Source organism: Jaculus jaculus, chromosome X (assembly GCF_020740685.1).
Source record: "Jaculus jaculus isolate mJacJac1 chromosome X, mJacJac1.mat.Y.cur, whole genome shotgun sequence".
NCBI classification, from domain to species: Eukaryota; Metazoa; Chordata; class Mammalia; order Rodentia; family Dipodidae; genus Jaculus; species Jaculus jaculus.
This window is the reverse complement of record NC_059125.1, coordinates 50,488,749-50,509,201: the sequence shown is the minus strand read 5'-3', so window position 1 is coordinate 50,509,201 and position 20,453 is coordinate 50,488,749. Positions and strand designations below refer to the sequence as shown.

General features: G+C 45.3%; 1 protein-coding gene and 1 non-coding gene across 2 annotated transcripts; one reads left to right on the top strand and one right to left on the bottom strand.

The window, feature by feature from the left end:
* Positions 1–1,019: 1,019 nt before the first annotated feature.
* Was (WASP actin nucleation promoting factor) lies at positions 1,020–19,501 on the bottom strand. The gene is made up of 13 exons (XM_004672809.2): positions 19,465–19,501; positions 9,542–9,707; positions 9,067–9,207; positions 8,056–8,142; positions 7,851–7,953; positions 7,703–7,744; positions 7,305–7,358; positions 5,815–5,989; positions 4,669–4,711; positions 4,318–4,471; positions 3,708–4,117; positions 3,347–3,461; positions 1,020–1,256 (listed from the first exon to the last, which is right to left on the bottom strand). The coding sequence occupies exons 2-13, from the start codon at positions 9,671–9,673 to the stop codon at positions 1,201–1,203; spliced, it is 1,512 nt and encodes a 503-aa protein (XP_004672866.1). The 5' UTR covers positions 9,674–9,707; positions 19,465–19,501; the 3' UTR covers positions 1,020–1,200.
* On the top strand, positions 1,998–2,102 carry LOC123456888. The gene has a single exon (XR_006634759.1). It is a non-coding gene; the product is annotated as a U6 spliceosomal RNA (small nuclear RNA).
* Positions 19,502–20,453: the final 952 nt, after the last annotated feature.

The window sequence follows — 20,453 nt, the reverse complement described above, 5'->3', positions numbered from 1 at the left end:
TGGCTCTCCTACTCTTTAACCATATACAGCCTCATGCCAAGCCTGTTCTCTCCTGCACTGATTACTCCTACCTGGAATGCCAGCCCTAGGTACTCACCTGGACTTTCTCTCTCTCTCTCCTCCCCCCCCTCTTCAGATACAGCACAGTTGCACCTCTTCAAAACTGGACTTCCCTGATTGTTCCTTTGAAATGTTTGCTTTTTATATCTGCCTCAGCACTCCATAGCACTGACTATGACCAGTAAGTATCTTTCTCATTCTCTCTCACCCCCTAAATCACCTTAGCCCCTAAAATAAGGCCTTAAAGATAATATTTGTGCAAAGACAGAAGAGGAAAATAAACACAGGCTAAAACCAGACATGGTGGTGTCTGGAGTCTCAGCTACCCAAGACATGGAGGTATGAAAGTTACTTGAGCTTAGGAGGTCTACAGCAATCTGGGAAATACATGAGACTCTGTCTCAATTCCCCAAAATAGTAATAATTGTAATAATAAAAATTGGAGCCGGGCGTGGTGGCACACACCTTTAATCCCAGTGCTCGGGAGGTAGAGATAGGAGGATCACCGTGAGTTCGAGGCCACCCTGAGACTACATAAACCAAAAAAAAAAAAAAAAAAAATTGGCTGGGCGTGGTGTAAACCTTTAACCCCAGCACTTGGGAGGCCGAGGTAGGAGGAGCACCATGAATTCAAGTCCACCATGAGACAAGATAGTGAATTCTAGGTCAGCCTGGGCTAGAGTGAGATTCTACTTCAGAAAAAAAAAAATGAAGAAACCTATTCACAGCAAAAAAAAAAAGAAAGAAAGTAAGTAAAAATTAAGAAACAAAAACAAGCTGAGTGAGTGTGTAAGAAGTAAATAACTATGTACATGTAAAGCTAAATGAATAAAATGGGATAAATGAACACAAGGAGCTTTAGGGGGAAAGGACTCAAGATCCCCACACATTTGGGATGTAAATATACTAAGATGTAGACAAAGATAATTATCTTATTTTTATTTAAAAATTCTGGAATGAAGAGAACTGAGAAATTTTGTATAAAAGGTCCGGAATCTTGCTAGAATGAGATAAGTGCCTGTCACGGATGGCCTCATTGAAGGTTGGGGGCCTAGAAACTGACCGCAGGGGGTCTGAGAAGCAGGGCAGATGCAGAGCAGGTAGAATGGGAGCCACTGGCCTGCAGGAAGAAGCAAGGGCTCAGTCATCCCATTCGTCATCCTCATCCTCATCACCAGCCTGGTCTTCGCCTTCATCTGCAGGGAGAAAGATATGGAGTGCAAGTCACAATGGCAAGAGGGTTCAAACGTTCTGGAAGGGTTCCTACAGCCTAGCCTGGAAGATGAGGGCTTAGCTTTAGGGGACGAAAGTTTTCTGCTACACATATAACTTGGGCAAAATAGGGATTTACAGTTGATGGTCTATGATCAAGTTGGAGTTTAAGTCAAATTAGTATCGTAAAAATAATGTTAGCCAGCCGGGCGTGGTGGCACACGCCTTTAATCCCAGCACTCGGGAGGCAGAGGTAGGAGGATCGCTATGAGTTCAAGGCCACCCTGAGACTACAGAGTTAACTCCAGGTCAGCCTGGACCAGAGTGAGACCCTACCTTGAAAAACCAAACATAAATAAATAAATAAATATAAATAAAAATAATAATGTTAGCGCAGCTGCACATGCATGTGTACATATATAATTCTAGCACACAGGAGGCTGAGGCAGGAGGATCATGAGTTTAAGATCAACCTGAACTACATAGTGAATTCTAGGCCAGCTGCATAGGGAGACCCTGTCTCAAAATAAATAAATAAATAAAAGCCAGGCATGGTGGCACTCCCAGCACTCAGGAAGCAGAGGTAGGAGAATCACTGTGAGTCCTGGGACTACAGGGTAAGAGTACCAGGTCAGCATAGGCTAGAGTGAGACCCTACCTCAAAAAAATCCCCCCAAAATATTTGACACTTGATGAGGCTAATGATAATATTGTCAAAAGATGAGTGCTCACTTCTGCAGCAATATACTAACACTGGAACAATACATAAAAAATTAGCATGGCCCCTGAGCAAGGACGACATGCAACTTCGTGAAGTGTTCCATTAAAAAAAGATGAGATTTGTTAAAATATTGTCACATAATGAATTCACATTAGACTTGTAGAATACTCTAGGTTAATGTTAATATTGTCAAGTTACAGTTAATTATTGTCAAATAATGGGTTGAGATTAGTAGTACCTTCATATAATGAGTTAATGACAATATTTGGTCACATTAGATTAATGTTAACAGTATTATAAAAACAAAAGACTGGGGCCAGGCATGGTGCTGCACACCTTTAATCTCAGTGCTTGGGAGGCAGAGGTAGGTAGATAGCTGTGAGTTCAAGGCCACCCTGAAATTGTATAGTGCATAGCAGGTCAGCCTGGACTAGACAAGACCCTACCTCGTAAAAACAAAAACAAAAAAAAAAAGACTGGGTTAGTTATGATATTATTATCACACAATGAGTTGATGTAAAATTGTCAATACTTAAAAGTTAAAATTATGGCCAAAGATGGGTTCTTTATAACATTATCACCACATAGTAGGCTAATGGTAATAGTACTGAAAACAGCCAGGAACCACACAGTGAGTTCCAGGTGAGCCTGGGCTAGAGTGAAACCCTGCCTTGAAACACACACACACACACACACACACACACACACCCTCAAAATAGTATTGAACACATAATGCTGTGTACATTCCTAACATCAATGTTAATATTATTGTCAAAGATAAACTTTATTATATTACAGTTACATGATGACTTGATGTTAACATGCTGAGGAGAAAACTACCATCCTCCAGCATTTAAAAGAAAGATTCAGAGCCAGGCGTGGTGGCGCCTGCCTCTAATTCCAGCACTCGGGAAGCAGAGGGAGGAGGATTGCTGTGAGTTCGAGGCCACCCTGAGACTCCATAGTGAATTCCAGGTCAGCCTGGACTAGAGTGACCCTACCTCGAAAAAAGCAAAAATTTAAAAAAAGAAGAAGAAAATGAAAGATTCATTTAATACTGTCATCAACAGATGGGATGGCACATCTTCTTCTTCTTCTTCTTTTTTTTTTTTTTTTTTTCTTTCAGTGTCTAGGATGGCACCCAGAGCCTTAGGCAGACTTGGGCTAGGACTCTTCTATTCTGTCACTATTCTTTTTATACAGGTTGGTCTTTGAATTCAAGATCCTCCTACCTCAACATAGCAAGTGCTGGGACCACAGCATGTGCCACCACGTGTCCCTCTAATGTCTTTATTGACGGTGACATCTGGGTCTGTGGAAATCAGGTTCATAGTCCTGGCAGAGGAGGCTCACCTGAGGAGTGAATGACTCTGCTCCTCTTCTGCATCACGTGCATCAGGGCACCCACCAGGCCCTCTGAACTCTGAGGCAGTGGCTGCTGCACTGAGTTCTCTATGGCGCCAGGAGTCTATAGCAATAGATATGGGCACAGAGGGTTCAGGCTTGTGATAAGACCATTTCTCCTGGCCTTTCTTCACTTGTCCTCGTATATTCCAATTCTCATCAACATTTTGTTTCCTACCAATGTCCAACTTATCACTGAAGCCCAAATCCTTGGAACCCCTATCAGTCTTGGCCTTGGCCCCAATATCCTGATTTGCACAAAATACCTTGTAGTCCCAGACCCCCAATTAACCATCTTGCTCATCCTTACCTTGTTCAGTTGAATTCCCTGCCGGATTTGATCCAAAAGAGCCCCCCGGCCCCCACCAGGTGCCAGGCCCCCCCCAGGCACCGGAGTAGGAGGGAGTGGAGGAGGGACTGGCCCACCGCCCCCAGCGCTGAGTGGTGGTGGCAGGGGAGGCGGTGGGGGTGGCATTGGCGGCCCCCCAGCTCCAGGGGGTGGAGGGGGTGGTGGCCCAGAACGTCCAGTGGCTGGAGGGGGGGGTGGTGGAAGGCCCCCTCGGCCAGGGGGTGGTGGTCCACGGGGTGTTGGAGGTGGTGGGGCACCCCCTGAAGGTACAGGGGGCAGTGGACCAGAACGGCCCTTGGTACCCCCCACAATAGGGGGCCGGGGTGGCTGGTTCCCTCCTCGACATGGTGGTGGGGGTGGTGGAAGTGGCTCTGCACAGGGGAAAAATCAAACACAGATGTGATTGTTTTCTTCTGAACTTCATTTTGCCTTATTTGTAAAATAGACACCTACTGAGGAACTCAAGATTCAAACTGTGTACACCTTTCCATGAAATATGAGTGACTTCTGAGTATCTCTGAGCTTAACAGTTAGTTGCTACTTCAAGAGGAGTGGAGAAGGGGGGGCTCACCCTGGCGCCTCATCTCCTGCCGCACAGCCTCCAGCCCGCCCTGGTCCTCAATGAAGTCATAAATAAGCTTGGAGGTCTCGGCATCTGTCAGCTGGGCCTCACTGATTCCAGCCCTGGAGAAAAGGCTCCGCAGATCTGGGTCTAGGTTGTTCACCTGCCCCAGCAGAAAATGGGCAAGGCAGAGTTGAAAATAAGGTGAGGAGGGGAGGGACACAGGTTATCAATATACCTACCCAAACAAGAGATCTGAGAGGGAGGGAGGAAAGGCAGAGTAAGGAGGTGGGATTTGAGTAGTGGTCTATGGGATGGTGGATGGAAGTGGAGTGGGGTCCAAGGGACTTTGTTACTCACATCAAATCCATTCTGAGGGTCCCAGCCTACATGGCTGACATGTCTGGGGGAAATAAGGAGACTCCAGTGAAGCCCCATTGCCCTCCCTTCATATTGAAGCCCCCTTGCCCTCTCCTGCCCAGAGAGTCTCTGAGGGGCCAAAATGAATAAATGAATATGAGCAAGAGTTATGAAATAAGCTGGGTGTAGTGGCGCATGCCTTTAATCCTAGCACTTGGGAGGCAGAGGTAGGAGTTCGAAGCCACCCTAAGAATGCAGAGTGAATTCCAGGTCAGCCTGGGCTAGAGTGAGAGTGAGACCCTGCCTCAAAAAGAAAAAGAAAAAACAGAGTTATGAAATAGAAAGGGTCCACAGTTTGTGGTACCAATTTGACTTTGTTCCTCTTTCCACCATCCATCCACCCCTTTATGTGTCTGCCCACCTATTTATTCACATTCATTTGTTGACTTATTGATCTGCCCAAAATATCTGTCCCTCCACCCACTGCTTACACATACCTGTTTACTCATTTGTCTAGCAATCTCTCCTTGCTGATATGTGTCCAACAACCTATCCACCTACCCATGTGCTCACCTTTTTATTCATCTGCTTTTCTTCTTCCTTCCTTTCTTTCCCTTTCACTTCCTCCCTTCCTTCCTTTCTACCTTCCTTCCTTCCTTGTTTGTGTTTTGTGTGTTTGAGACAGGGTCTCATGTAGCCCAAGCTGGCCTTGGATTTTCTATGTACCTGAGGCTGGCCATGAATTCCTCACCCACCTCCCAAGTGCTGAGATTGCAGGCATGCTCTACTATGGCCAGCAATCTACTCATTTTTCTATATAATCATCCATCCACTTCTGTTCACTTATCCATCAACCTGTCCATTCACCTACATATTTATCTACGTGTCCATTCCCATTCACCTTGTCTGTGAACTAATCAGTCTACATATCAATCTGTCTACATACTTATCCATTCATCTATCTACCTACCTACCCACTTTCCACTGGATCATCTGCCCATCCATTCAATCACCTACCCATTAATTAATTCATAAATTCACCTGCCCATTTACCCACCCACCTATCCTTCTATTTCTTCAGCTGTCCATCTGTTCCTACACTTCCTTGCCCAGGGATCTGTGGGATCACAGAGGAGAAATGCTCACTTGAATCCACTGGGTGCGCCAATATCAGCCTTGCTGATCTTCTTCTTCCCTGAACGTTTCTTATCCACTGGACCAGGGCCAGGTGCTGGCAACCCACGGTATCGTGAGCTTGTGATGTCAGGGTTCTGAATGTCCACTGTCACCAGCCCTAGGGACAGTGGACCAGCTGGTGGGCCTGTGGGAAAATAGTGTGAGTGGACCTTGACCTATTTATCTACCAACCAAAGCACAGGAACAAGAAATGGGAAGATTTGGGGAAAGTCCATGCATATGTTTGATGGCCATAGAGGAAGTGGATGAGAGAGTCCAAGCAAGATCTATGCAGAGGTGGGTAGATCCCCCCAAAACATTCATACCAATTTACACATACATTCATGTGTGCTTATCACTCAGGTATTGACTCGTTCATTCTCTGGCTGGTTGGCTCATTGGTTTGTTAAACTATTCACTTAATCATTTAGGGACTGGGAAGATGGCACAGCAGTTAAAGTTGCTTCCTTGCAAAGCCTGGCAACCCAAGCTCAATTACACAGCCACTCACAAAAAGCCAGAAAGGCATTAATTTGCAGTATTTGGAGATCCTGGCATACCCATACATGCATGCACATGCCTACATGCACACACACACAGGTGTACATGTGAAACTACTTTTAAAAATAATCATTTCTGTCTCTTTTCTCTCTGCCTCTTTAAAATAATAAAATAAAAAATTAGGGCTGGAGAAACAGCTTAGTAGCTAAAGTGCTTGCCTACAAAGCCAAAAGACCCAGGTTTGATTCCCCAGGACCCACGTGAGCCAGATACACAAGGTGGTGCATGCACCTGGAGTTTGTTTGCAGTGGTTAGATGCCCTGGCATGCTCGCTCTCTTGCTCGCTCTCTCTTTCTCCCTCCCTCCCTTCCCCCCTCTTTCTCAAATAAATAAATAATAAATAAAATAAAATAAAAGATTAATAATTCAATCATTGCTTTCTTCACTGTGTAGAATATTATGTTCTTATTCCTTTACTCACTGTTCATTCATTCACTCACCCAGTCATTAATTGAATCAACCAGCCTAGTAATCTACATACTCATTCGCTTTTCTTTTTTTCAATTAGTTTTTATATTTTTACTTATTTATTCATTTGAGAGAGAATAAAAGAGGACAAAGAGAGAGAGAGACAGAGAGAGAGAATGGGCGCACTCCAGATACATGTGCCACCTTGTGCATCTGGCTTACATGGGTCCTGGGGAATCAAACCTGAATCCTTTGGCTTTACAGACAAAAACTTTAACCACTAAGCCATCCCTCCAGCCCCCCATTCACTTTTCTATAGCCCATATCTATACCTATTTACACTTTTAAATTTCCATCAGTTCATCACCCTACTTAGCCATCTATCTGCCACCATCCATATGCCCATCTCTCCACTATTTATGTGTCTAATCAACTCCTCATCCGTTTTCCCACCTACCCATCCATTTAGAAAGACAGGAATCACTGCTTACCCTCTTGGTCTACACCTGGTTGTGGAGGCAAAGGTGGAAGCCCTCCTCTTCTCTCTGAGAAAATGGAATAGATTGAATGCTGTCACAATCCTCCCACAGGTTTCTAGATTATCCCCTCCTTACTATTCCTTCCTTTAAAAAAAATTATTTATTTATTTATTTATTTGAGAGAGAGGAAAAAAATATATATATATACATAGAGGGAGAGAGTGAGAACTGGTGCGCCAGGGCTTCTAGCAAGTTCAAATGAACTCCAGACACATGGGCCACCTTGTGCATCTGGCTTATGTGGATACTGGGGAATCAAACCTGGGTTCCAAGGCTTCACAGGTAAGTGTCTTAACCACTAAGCAATCTCTCCAGGAACCCCCACCCACTTTTTGAACTAGATGACTCACCATCATTGGCTGGTGCTGGTGGTGGTGGTAGCTTGTGTCTATCTGTGGTTAAATAGGCAGATTGAGAGTCAGAACCAAGAGAGGAGCTTTTCTAGCCCCACACACAAGCACTAATCTCTGCCCATCCCCATCCCCAAGGCCTTCTTACCTCCACTTTGCCTCTGATTCCTTTTTTGTATCTTCTCCTGTACCAGGGCCCGGAAGGCCTGGGCCTCACCCTCGTCTGCAAAGTTCAATCCTACTTGGCAGTCCTACGCATGCCTCAGGGTTAGCAGGCTTCAAGAACCTCCCCCAACTTTTCCCATTTCTTCCCCACATCCCAGCTGAGGTCCAAGCATAAGCTGGCCACTTACATCTCCAGCAAAGGTGTGGAAGAAAGGGGTTGGAGTGAAGTAGACCAGCTGTGAGTACAGCTCCTGTTCCCAGAGCAGCTGACCAGCCTGGAGAGGGACAGGATGGAGACACATGCGCACTGAGGCACCCTGGGCGGCAGGCCCTTTTTTTATTTGGCCAGAGAGCAAAGCATATAGATTTAGGGACACAGAATATAATTTAGAGATGTTCAGCTCAGCCTCAGAGTTTAGATGTGGAGAATTGAGATACAATCCAAGAATCAGACCTGCTGTGAAAGATTGAGATGTGGGATGTGAAGATTCAGCTTTGTGAATTTAAAATTCTATTCTTAGGGCTGGAGAGATGGCTTGGTGGTTAAGGCGCATGACTGAGAAGCCTAAGGACCCAGGTTCGATTCTTCAGGTCCCATGTAAGCCAAATGCACATGATGTTGCATGTGTCTGGAGTTCATCTGCAATGGCTGGAGGCCCTGGCACACCTATTCTCTCTGTCTCTCTCTCCCTCTCTTTCTGTCTCTAATTCAAAAAACTCCAAAAATTTTTTTAAATTCTATTCCTAGAAACATTAACATGTTGAATTGAAAACAAAACTGAAATTCAAAAGATCATGGCATCAAAATAAAAGAGAAAGTGATTGAGGGGTATATGATGGAGGGTGGAGTATCAAAGTGGAAAGTGAGGGGAGGGAAGGAATTACTATGGGATTTTGTTTACAATTATGGAAGTTGTCAATAAAAACAACTGAAATTCCACTATAAATATAGTGCTCTTTTTTTGGAATTTGTGAAACAGATTAGGCTTAAGGGTGCATATAATATTTGGGGACTTAGAGATCTTGATTCTAAGGTCAGTCATCTCAGATTCAGAAAGGCAAACCAGTTTGGGATCTGTATGAATTTTTGATTCTGGAGCTCATGAGTTCGCTGATGTGGCCAAGGGCTCAGGGCTATGGACAAAACTAGTTTTGCAGTGTGAGAATTGGCTTGTGTGTTCAGTGGGGCATAGGATTACCTGAAGGCTATAAAGGCGGATGAAGTAAGACTTCTGAGGGTTATCCTTCACAAAGCACACAGCTCCACGGTGTTTCATGGTCCAGTTCTCGGCTCTAGGGGGAAGCGCCAGGTACAGCTGAACAACTGCGGTGGCCAGGGTCTGGGAAGAGAAAGCAGGGGTCAGTGGGGTCTGTTTGGAGTAGCCAGAAAGCTATGGAACCAGGCCTGATCCTTCCTTGCCCAAGGCGGTGATGGGCTTGGAGGAAGTGATATAACCAGAGGAAAGGTAAGTAGATAGCAAGAGCTTCCTGGGATGGGTGAAACATGGTGAGTGGATCCTGAAAGATGGGGTGGGGGGGGGAAGATGGGAAGAGTGGGTAGAAAGGAGGCGCAGGACAGTGTGGGGAAGAGGAGGAGACAGGCAGGGTGAGGAGGTAAAGAAAAAGAGGAGGGAAGGGAGGGAGACTGGGAGGACCAGGAGGTCCCCAGCTCACCCAGCATTTTCGGCCAAGCATCTCAAATAGTCGCTGGTTCTCATGGTCTTGGAGGAGGGTGGAAGGAATGTTCTGCTGAACAGCTGGTTCTCCTCTTCCCGCAGGCCTGCCTCCCATAGGTCCCCCACTCATGGTGCCTTCTGCCCTTGTCCTCTCCAACCAGGCTCTGGGTGCAGGGTAAGAAGAGGAACTTCCGCAGTGAGCAAGGGAACAGGAAGTGCAAAAACCACAAGGGAAACAAGCCCTCCAGGGGCCCCCAGTGGGCATGTCCTCCTCCACAGGACCAGCTTGGGCCCTTCTCCATTTGGCTGACTAGATCCATCTCTGTGACCAGCTCAGGTCTTCATCCTTTCTTTCTTACTCTTTGGGATCCACCTCTCTTTCTCAGACCTGCCTTCCTACAACTGATAGCTAGAACTGAGCCCATCTTCAGCACCTCTCCAGGCTGGCTGGGCCAAGGAGTAGAAATGGGGCTGGGCAGCCTCCTTCCTCCCCAAAGTACCAAATTAGACTGTGGTCGAAGTCCAAGACCCCTAAATTTGAATGGTCACCACAGGACAACTTTTCCTTTTAATGATATAGTTTGCCCCACTGATCCCATCCCTATCCCATCCCTGAGATCCTGGACTTTGCCAATAATGCATAATAAGTTCGTGACTTACTTTCCTGTCCCCTACCCTTGTCTCCCTGTAGCTCCTTAATCATCCCCCTTCTAGAAGGAAGGCACTTCATAGCATAAATACTAAAGCAGCATCATAATTCCTTTTCATTATTCTTGAACTTTTTGAAAGTGATCTTTAGAGACTTTTTTCCCCATTTGACATTCTACTTTTATCCCCCCCCCCCCATTTTTGGTTCTGGGGTTTGAATCCAGGGCCTTGTGCATACCAAGCACACGCTGTTCCACTGAGCCAAACCCCATGCCCTCTAATTCTAGCTCCGCATTAATGCAATACTTAACACGTATGGTATGCCAGACTCTGTTCTGTTCCTTGTACATTGAAACTCCTTGAAATCTTCCTAACAGTCTGTCCACTTTGTATGAGGCTCGGCGTGGCTAAACGATGTTCTCAGTAGCATCCAGAAAGCAAGTGGAGAGTCTGGTTGCAAGTCTGGGAGGTGGGCTGTGAAGTGCATACTTTCATCCCTCGGCCACGTGACTTCTCTCCTGTCCACGATCTTCATTGCCCCACAGCAGCAGTTCATCAATCACTGCTGTGGGTATTCTGTGGGTATGGATGTGCAATTGGTTTATCCACAGTCTCCTGCTAATAGATTGGGGGCTGTTTCCATTCCTGTTGATGGGAACAGTGCTGCAGTTTTGGCTCCTGAGCACATCTCCTAGTCCACACACAGGCACAAATGCTCTCAGGAGAGTAACCGGTGGATTGAGGCCAACTGTAGGTTAAGGCCTGGAGAAGCTTAGGTAACTTGCCCACAGTCATCGTTTGGATTGTTGGGTTTGCCTATCTTTAACTTTTCCAGATAATGTCAGATTGCTTACCCAAGTGAATGCTAGCTCAGTCCTCACCTCCCCAGGACTCAGTTTCCCCACCCATGCATTGGGCCACTTGGGGATATGAAAGTCTAGGCATAGGGACAGGATTTTAGGAAACTGAACAGATGTCAGTTGTGGCCAAGGTTCTTAGACATCTGAAAGTGTGGGGGGGGTTGACCCTCACAAGTTCCTGAAAATCTGTTGGCTCCCCATGCTGGCAGGTTCGAGGCCTTTCTCCTGAGCCTAGTCTCCAGGTGCCTTTGGGGTGGCAACTCCAACATCTTCCTATTCTCTCCCCTATTCTCAAATCAGTTTATGGTAGCCTCAACACATCTGGCTCAGAGAACTTTCCAGTCTGCTTTCTTTCTTTTTTGGTGTGTGCATTCTAATGCATGTAGAGGCCAGCAGTCAACATTTCAACATTAGGTGTCTTCTTCAATTACTCTCCACCTTTTCTGAGGCACTGTCTCCTGCTGAACCTGGAGCACATGTACTCAGCTAGACTAGCTAGCCAGCCAGCCTCAGTGATCCTCCGGTCTCCACTTCCTAGTCCTGGAAGTACAGGCATGCACTATCATGTCAGGCTTTCTAGTAGGTGCTGGGAATCTAAACTCAGGTCCTCATCCTTGCTTGGCAAACACTTTACCACCTGAGCCATCTCCCTAGCCCCTAGTCTTTCTTCCTTTTCCTTCCTTCCTTCTTCCCTCCCTCCCCTCTTTCTCATTTCCTTCCTTTCTCTTCTTTCTCCTGCCTTCCTTTTCCTTTTTTTGGGGGGGGGGGTGTTAAAGGCAGAGGATTAGGTCCCTGTAAAGTAGGATAGCCTCAAACTCACTATGTAGGCAAGGATGACTTTGTGCTTCTGATCCTTTTGTACCTCCCAGTTGCTAGGATTATAAGCATGCATCACCATGCCTGGTCTTTCCAACTTGTTCATGAGGGCAAGCCCTTACCTGGCCCTAAAAATCCATTGCAGGCTGGGGAGTGTGGTGGAGGGTAGAGTACATGCCCTGTATGCTTTAGCTCCAGGTTCCACTCCCAGTACTGCATGCATATGTTTATAAATATATATATAATATATGCATATATACATAGATATTAAACTCTTCCACTTTAATCCTACTCATTAAGCATCTCCTCTCTAGTAAGTATATTTCCAGTATCTAGCCAAATTAGATACTCAAGAAATGGGTTTTCTAGGTGTAGTGGCATTCATGTGGAATCTCAGCACTTGGGAGGTACAGGCAGGAAGATGAGGAGTTCAAGGTCGTCCTCAACTACTTAGCCAGTTTAAAGTCACCCTGAGCTCCTTGACATTTGTCTCAAAAAATATAATTGTTGGGTGGTGGCGCACCTTTAATCCTAGCACTTGGGAGGCAGAGGTAGGAGGATCACCATGAGTTCGAGGCTACCCTGAGACTACCTAGTGAATTCCAGGTCAGCCTGGACCAGAGTAAGACCCTACCTTGAAAAAATATATATATAATGTTGGAATGGAGTTCTACTCACTGGTAAAGAAAAATGAAGTTATGAAATTTGCAGGAAAAGAAAGGATTATACTAAGTGAAGTAACCTAGGCCCCGAAAGCCAAGCATCACATGTTCTCTCTCATATGTGGATCCTAGCTACAGATGATTGGGCTTCTGTGTGAGTAAGAAGGAAACTCAGTAGCAAAGCCCAGTAAGCTAGAAAAGAGATATAAAGGGAAGAGAAAGGAAGGGAGGGGGTACTTAATAGGATGGTATTGTATACCTGTCTATAGAAGGATTAATGGTGGTGAAAAGGCCCATGTGAGGACAAGGGAAGACATTGAGTAAAGGAAAGGTGGAGGGAGTACTAATCAAAATCTAAGAGGAGGGCTGGAGAGATGGCTTAGCGGTTAAGCGCTTGCCTGTGAAGCCTAAGGACCCCGGTTCGAGGCTCGGTCCAGGTCCCACATTAGCCAGATGTACAAGGGGGCGCACGTGTCTGGAGTTCGTTTGCAGTGGCTGGAAGCCCTGGCGCACCCATTCTCTCCCTCTCCCTCTATCTGTGTTTCTCTCTGTGTCTGTCGCTCTCAAATAAATAAATAAAAAATGAAAAAATATTTTTTAAAAAAAATCTAAGAAGATATAAATAAATCATATGGAAACCTACCTTTTTTGGACAATGGAACACTCAGGAGTCATAGATTGTTGCTGGAAAATTTGCAGTGCTAGGGATGGTATAACTTCCAGTGAGTTGTTGGCTAGGGAGGTCCCTGATGCCCCCAAAACATTGTAGACCATTGCCAAGGCCCTTGGTTTCCCACCAGGAATAGATGGTAAGACCCTATTACTGAAGACCCCACATACTTGGGCTGCAAGGCCACTGAGAAATCCTGCTGGAACTGAGCTGATCACCTCCTCCATGTAGACCAGCTGACAGAAAGCTGAAAGAAGCCATCTGCATGCAGTTCAATGGGAGAAAAAGAAATCACCAGTGAAGATACTCAACAGTGGACACTGTAAGCCTTATATTTTGCCAGTGGCTGAAGGCCCTGGCATACCCATTCTCTCTCTTTCTCTCTCTCTCTCTCTCTATCTATCTCTATCTATCTATCTTATCTACCTATCATCTATCTAATCTATCATTTCTCTCAAATAAATAAATTAAATACATAAATAAATAAATTTTTAAAAAGAAAACAAAAACATTCAAGGCCACCCTGAGACTGCATAGTGAATTCCAGGGCAGCCTGGGCTAGAGCGAGACCCTACCTTGAAAAACAAACAAACAAAAAAGTGTGTGGTGCTAGAGAGATGGCTTAGTAATTAAGGCCCTTTCCTGTGAAGCTTAAGGACCCAGGTTGAATTCCCCAATACCTACGTAAACCAGATGCACATGATGGCAAGTTTGTTTACAGTGGCTAGAGGGCCTGGCACACCCATTTCTCTCTCTCCCTCCTTCTCTCCAGTAAATAGATAAAAAGTATTTTTTTTTAAATCTGTAGTCAAAAAAAGATGAAATAAAGAAAATTAAAAAAGAAAATGTAGCCAGGCATGGTGGCGCATGCCTCTAATCCCAGCATTTGGGAGACAGAAGTAGGAGGATCATTGAGTTTGAGGCCACTCTAAGTCTATATGGTAAATTTGAGGTCAGCCTAGGCTAGGGTGAGACCCAACTTTGAAAAACCAAGTTGTGTGTGTGTGTTTTGAAGGGATCTGTGGAGAATTAAGGTTTAATTTATTTAGTGTTTTCTGATATTTTTATCTAAGAACTCTAAGTGTATTAACCTATTTGATATTCATAGGCAAACACACAAACCAAGATAAAATTCTCCTGCTTCTTTTCTGAATTTTGTTCTTCATCTTATTCCTTCTTTCTCTGCCCCTTTATATCATGGAAGGTTAAACTTCTGCCACATTTGCTGGCTACTTTTTTAACTGAAAGATTGTCTCTCCTCTTTTTATTTCTAAGTAAAAAACAGACTTAAAATGTGTATACTTTCTCTGAATAAAAAGAACCCCTGCAGTATATGTTTATTTTCAGTTCCCAATTGAATGTTTTTCCCATTCTGGAACATAGTGATTTATTGATCACTTTCATATCATTCATCCTACTGTCTGTATTGTTATGTTCCTATTTTGACCTGAATCAATACTTTGGAGCTGGTTTATTTTAATCTCTGGTCCCTACCAGTCCTTGCGCTTCTACACTGGCTGTTAGAACTCAATAAGGAGATGGCCTCAAAGTCAAGTTGCTCTTTTGGCCTTTGGACTTCAAAACAACAGAAATCTGGGCTGGAGAGATGGCTTAGCGGTTAAGCGCTTGCCTGTGAAGCCTAAGGACCCCAGTTCGAGGCTCGATTCCCCAGGACCCACGTTAGCCAGATGCACAAGGGGGTGCACGCGTCTGGAGTTTGTTTGCAGTGGCTGGAGTCCCTGGCGCGCCCATTCTCTCTCTCTCCCTCTATCTGTCTTTCTCTCTGTGTCTGTTGCTCTCAAATAAATAAATGAACAAAAAAAAACATATTAAAAAAAAACAACAGAAATCTTTTTTAAATCTATTTATTTATTTATTATTAAAGTGGGAAAGAAAGAGCGAGAATGACCACATCATGGTCTCTAGCCATTGCAAATGAACTCCAGACACATGCATACCATGTGCATCTGGCTTACATGGGTTCTGGGTAATCAAACCTGGGTCCTTAGGCTTCACAGGCAAGTGCCTTAACCACTAAGCTCCAGCACCTTTTTTCTTTCTTTCTTTATTTTTTTGGATGAGTTAAAATATGAAAATTAGCTGGGCATGGTGGCACACACCTTTAATTCCAGCATTCGAGAGGCAGAGGTAGGAGGATCGTTGTGAGTTCCAGGCCAGCCTGAGACTACAGAGTGCATTCCAGGTCAGTCTGGGATAGAGTGAGACCCTACTTTACAAAAACCAAAAGAAGAAAAAAGAAAATCTGGTCACTTTAGTAGCATTTCTTCACATTATATTTTAGCATTCTTAACTTGCAATTTTACATGTGGCTCTTTGCTAAATAAACTTTTTTGTTGATAATTTTCATACACATGCATTTTGATGATAATCCCCTCCCATTACTTTCCTTTCTTAATTTATTTTTAAATATCTTTATTTATTTATTTATTTGAGAGAGAGAAACAGGCAGAGACAGATAGAAAGAATGAGTACGGCAGGGCCTGCAGCCACAGCAAACGAACTCCAGACGCATGTGCCACCTTGTGCATCTGGCTTACGTGGGTCCTGGGGAATTGAACGTAGGTACTTTGGTTCCGCAGGCAAGTGCCTTAACCGCTAAGCCATCTCTCCAACCTTCCCATTACTTTCTTTTGTCTACCTTCCCCATCTTCCTTTCACTGAATCCCTTCTCCTTTCCAACCAGACTTTGATGTCTTTTTTTTTGTCCTCCTTCATCATCCATGATGATATGTTGATGGGCCCAATATCGTGAAGGCTTGTGCAGGTAACAACAATGCTATGAGATCATGAATGCAACAACCAAGTTATATCCAGAAGACAGCATTCCAAAGTACTCTTCCATATCCTTTGACCATTACATTCTTTTTGTTTGTTTGTTTGTTTTTGAGGTAGGGTCTCCTCATTCTGGTCCAGGTTGACCTGGAATTCATTATGTAGTCTCAGGGTGGCCTCAAACTCACAGCAATCCTCCTACCTCTGCCTCCCGAGTGCTGGGATTAAAAGTGTGTGCCACCATGCTCAGCTGACCATTACATTCTTTCCACCACCTCTTCAGCAATGATTCCTGAGCCTTGGAGGGTGTGATAGAGATGTCTCATTTAGTGCTGAACACGCCAATGTCACTTCTCAGCACTTTGATGAGGAAAATAACTGAAAACTGAATTTAGCTTTTCTAGCTGTTTTCAGCCGGACAGCTGGTGTAATGCCAATTAGTCTAAGAGAGAAGAATTTCCAATTTGCTTCTTAGTAATACTGTGAACACTGAGAACCCTCAAGAACAAGATATACCAATAATTTAAAACACAGTGCTCCCTTATCACCTACCTCTCCCAGCTCTCGGGGTCACCAGAAAAAGAATTATCTACTGTTTGGGGAGTGGGAGAGATGATTCAGTAGCTAAAAGCCCTCATTTACACAGCCTGCAGCCCAGATTTATTCCCCAGTACCCACATAAAGCCAGATGTACAAAGCGATCTATGTATTTGGAAGTTGTTTTTTTTTTTTTCTTTTTCTTTTTCTTTTTTTGCAGCAAGAGGCCTTGGCAGGGTCTCTTGGTACTGCAATATGAACTGCAGACATATGTGCCACTTTGTGCATCTGGTTTTATGTGGGTACTGGGGAATCAAATCCAGATCAGTAGGCCTTATAAGCAAGTGCCTTTAACCACTGACCCATCTTCCCAGGTGCTAAATATATAGATAGATAGATAGATAGATAGATAGATAGATAGATAGATAGATAGATGGAGAGAGAGAGACAGACAGACAGACAGAGACAGAGAGAGAGAGAGAGAGAGAGAGAGAGAGAGAGAGAGAGAGAGAGAGAGAGACTTGCTATACAGCTCAGGCTGGCTTCAAACTCATGGTAACTTTCCTGTCTTGACCTCTGAATGATGGGATTACAAATGTATGCCACCATGCCTAGCTTGCTTCCTGTTTATTTTGCTTTCTAGACCTATCAATTCAACCAATCAAGGATTTAAAAATATGTGAAAGATAAATAAAATATAGCAAAGGGCGAGAGAGATGGTTAAGCAGTTAAAGGCGCTTGGCTGCAAAGCCTGGCAGCTTGGGTTCAATTCTCCAGTACCGTCCAGATGCACAAAGTGGAGCATGCATCAGGAGTTTGAGTTTGCAGTGGTGAGGAGCCCTAATGTACCCATTCTCTTTCTCCCCATACTTTTTTGTTTTTTCCCGAGGTAGGGTTTCAGTTTAGCTCAGGCTGACCTGGAATTCACTATATAGTCTCAGGATAGCCTTGAACTCATGGTGATCCTCCTACCTCTGTCTTCCAAATGCTGGGATTAAAGGCGTGCACCACCACCACACCTGGTTCCTCATACTTTTATTTATTTACTTACTTATTTTGAGATAGAGAGAGAATGGCTGTACCAAGGCCTCTAGCTACTGCAAACGAACTCCAGATGTATGTGTCACCTTGGGCATCGGGCTTATGTGAGTACTGGGGAATTCAACCTGGGTCCTTGGGATTTGCAGGCAAGCGCCTTAACTGCTAAGCCATGTTTCCAGCCCATAAATACTTTTAAAACGCAACATTTTGTGAGATCTTTTTCCCATCCTGAAGTGATGTTCATGGAAGTCACAAGGTGATCACGCTGCTCTCCAGCATCAGCTTCAGATGCCGTTCATTCAATACAGAAGCATCAAAATCTGTCTACAGGGAGCCCCCAAACACCAACTAGAGCAGACAGGAACAGGATCCCCCCCTTTTGGGGGGGTATATTGGAGATAATGTCTTGCTCTAGCCCAGGCTGACCTGGAATTCACTGTGTAGTCTCAGGGTGGCCTTGAACTCAAGGCAATCCTCCTACCTCTGCCCCTGGAGTGCTGGGATTAAAAGTGTGTGCCACCATGCCTGACTGGACCTTTGTTTTGTTCGCTGAAGTATTCTCATTGCCTAGTAAGACCCAGCATGCAAATCAATAATATGTCTGTCCTTCCAGATATCAATGTCCTCTTCTCACAAAGGTTTCCTGCCTTCTATTCACTCCCCTACCTGGGGGAAGGGGATGAACTCTTCATCCCAGGAAAGTGCCAACCCCCTCCAATAGAATTGTCTACTGAAGTCTTCCCCCAAGGCCACAGGCAAATGGGTGTTGTTAAGAGCCCGGAGTCCTGTGGCGGGGAGGGTGAGGACTGGATAAGTACAGAAAAGCAGGGACTTCTGTTCAGATAAGAATTGCTTGGTGATGGGCTAGAGGTGTTGCTCAGTGATAGAGCCAGTTGCCAATCGCTGTCAAGAAGAGCTGTCTCTTCTGGCAGGCTTCTAGTGCCTTAGCGCCTTCGTTTACAGGGAAGATAATGATAATTATTAATGTCGTTGAGATGACTGAGGCCAACTGTGTAAAGTGATTAGGACTAAGCTTGGCAGGTTATAACTATTTTATTAGTAGTTTTGTTTTGAGAAAGGGTTTCAACATAATCCATACTGACCCCAAATTCTCTATATAGCTGAGGATGACCTTGAACTTTTGATCCTCCTGCTCCACCTCCCAAGTGCTGAAATTGCCAGGCATATGTGTAACACTGCGTCTGAATGGGTTATAATTATTTACTGTGTCTATGAAAAATCTGAACAGTATAGTATTACACTTCTGTTCAGTATTCTCTCTCTAAGCCTCTTCCCACTCAATTCCATCAGACTATCAGATCCCTTTGCTTGGTGGGCGTAATGGCTGACACCTGTAATTCCAGAATTCAGGCGCTGCGGCAGGAGGATCGCTGTGAGTTCAAGACCAGCCTGGGCCATGATGAGTTCCAGGTCAGCTAAGGATACTGAGTGAGACTAGTGTCAAAGAAGCCCTCAAGTCCCACCGCCAATTCTCGCTGTCCCTCAATCTCCGTAGCCACAGGACTACCCACCCCTCAGAATGTGTGCTCACAGCAGCGTCCGCACTCAAGCATGGGGCGCACGCAGGGTCCCAAGCCCTGTGTGTACGACCCGAGAGTGATCACTCTCCGCCTCTGCAGCTGCAGAACGCTACAGCCCGGAAAAGAAGGCACACGGATGTGGGAAAGCCCGGAAAAGCGCGCACAGCCGCTTCCGGACCAAAGGCGGCCATCTAGGAGCGAACCATTTTTATCCTGCGGGAGGGAGAGGTGCGGAGAACGGTGATGAGATGTTCCAGAAAAGGGACCACCTGCTCTCTCAAGACCCCGCGGGATCCTTCCTATTCCCACGCGCCCCCAGCGCATTCCGGCGGCTCTCCCACCCACCAAGGTACCTGTTTTCACTCTGCCCCTCTAATCGCTCAAATTTGAACCAGCTCTTAGGCACTCTAGCGCACAATTGGCTCACGAGCAGGCCCCGGTGGGCTCTGATTGGTCAATGATCAGATTCTTGTCATTATTTTGAGACAGACAGAGAGAGAGAATAGGCGCGTCAGCCTTGCATGCATGACCTCTAGCGATTGCAAACGGAACTCCAGACACATGCTTCTCCCTGTGCATCTGGGTTTTATGTGGGTCCTGGGGAATCGAACCTGGGTCCTCAGGATTTGCAGGCAAGTGCTTTAATCGCTAAATCATCTCTCCAATCCCAATCCGGTAGCGTTTCTGCCTGCTCCCAGCTATTGTTTGTCTATTTATATTATTTGGTGGTGCTGGGGATTGAACCTTCACATCACACATAGTAGGCAAATAATACCACTGAGCAACATCTCTCCCTCCCTCCTTTTCTCCCTCCTTTTAAAAAATATATTTTATTTATTTTATTTGACAGAGAAAGAGGGGGAGAGACAGAGAATGGGCGCGCCAGAGCCTCCAGCCACTGCAAACGAACTCCAGATGAGTGCGCCTTCTTGTGTGTCTGGCTCAAATGGGTCCTGGGGAACCGAACCTGGGTCCTTTGGCTTCACAGGCAAACGCCTTAACCACTAAGCCATCCCTCCAACCCCCATTCTCCCTCCTTTATCAGAGGGAGGGAGGGAAGGAAAGAGGAAGAGCGAGAGAAAGAGAGATAGAGAGAGAAAGGAAGGAAGGAAGGGAGGGAGGAAGGGAGGAAGCGAGGGAGGGAGGGAGGGACACTACAGCACCTCCTGCCACTGCAGATGAACTTCAGGCACATGCTCCACTATGTGCATCTGGCTTTATGTAGGTACTGGTAAATTAAACCCCATGCCATCAGGCTTTGCAAGCAAGTGCCTTTAAACTGCTTAGCCATCTCTCCAGCCCCAACCATCCCTCTTTTTATTTTTGAGGTTCTTATTAAGAT

Bases quoted from the DNA above. Each gene is read 5' to 3' on its own strand.
- Was (XM_004672809.2), bottom strand. From the start codon at position 9,673: ATGAGTGGGGGACCTATGGGAGGCAGGCCTGCGGGAAGAGGAGAACCA. The intron at 7,954-8,055 runs GTAAGTGGCCAG...AGGCATGCGTAG, and splicing joins TCCACACCTTTGCTGGAGAT to GACTGCCAAGTAGGATTGAA. The intron at 7,359-7,702 runs GTGAGTCATCTA...CCATTTTCTCAG, and splicing joins ACCAGCACCAGCCAATGATG to AGAGAAGAGGAGGGCTTCCA.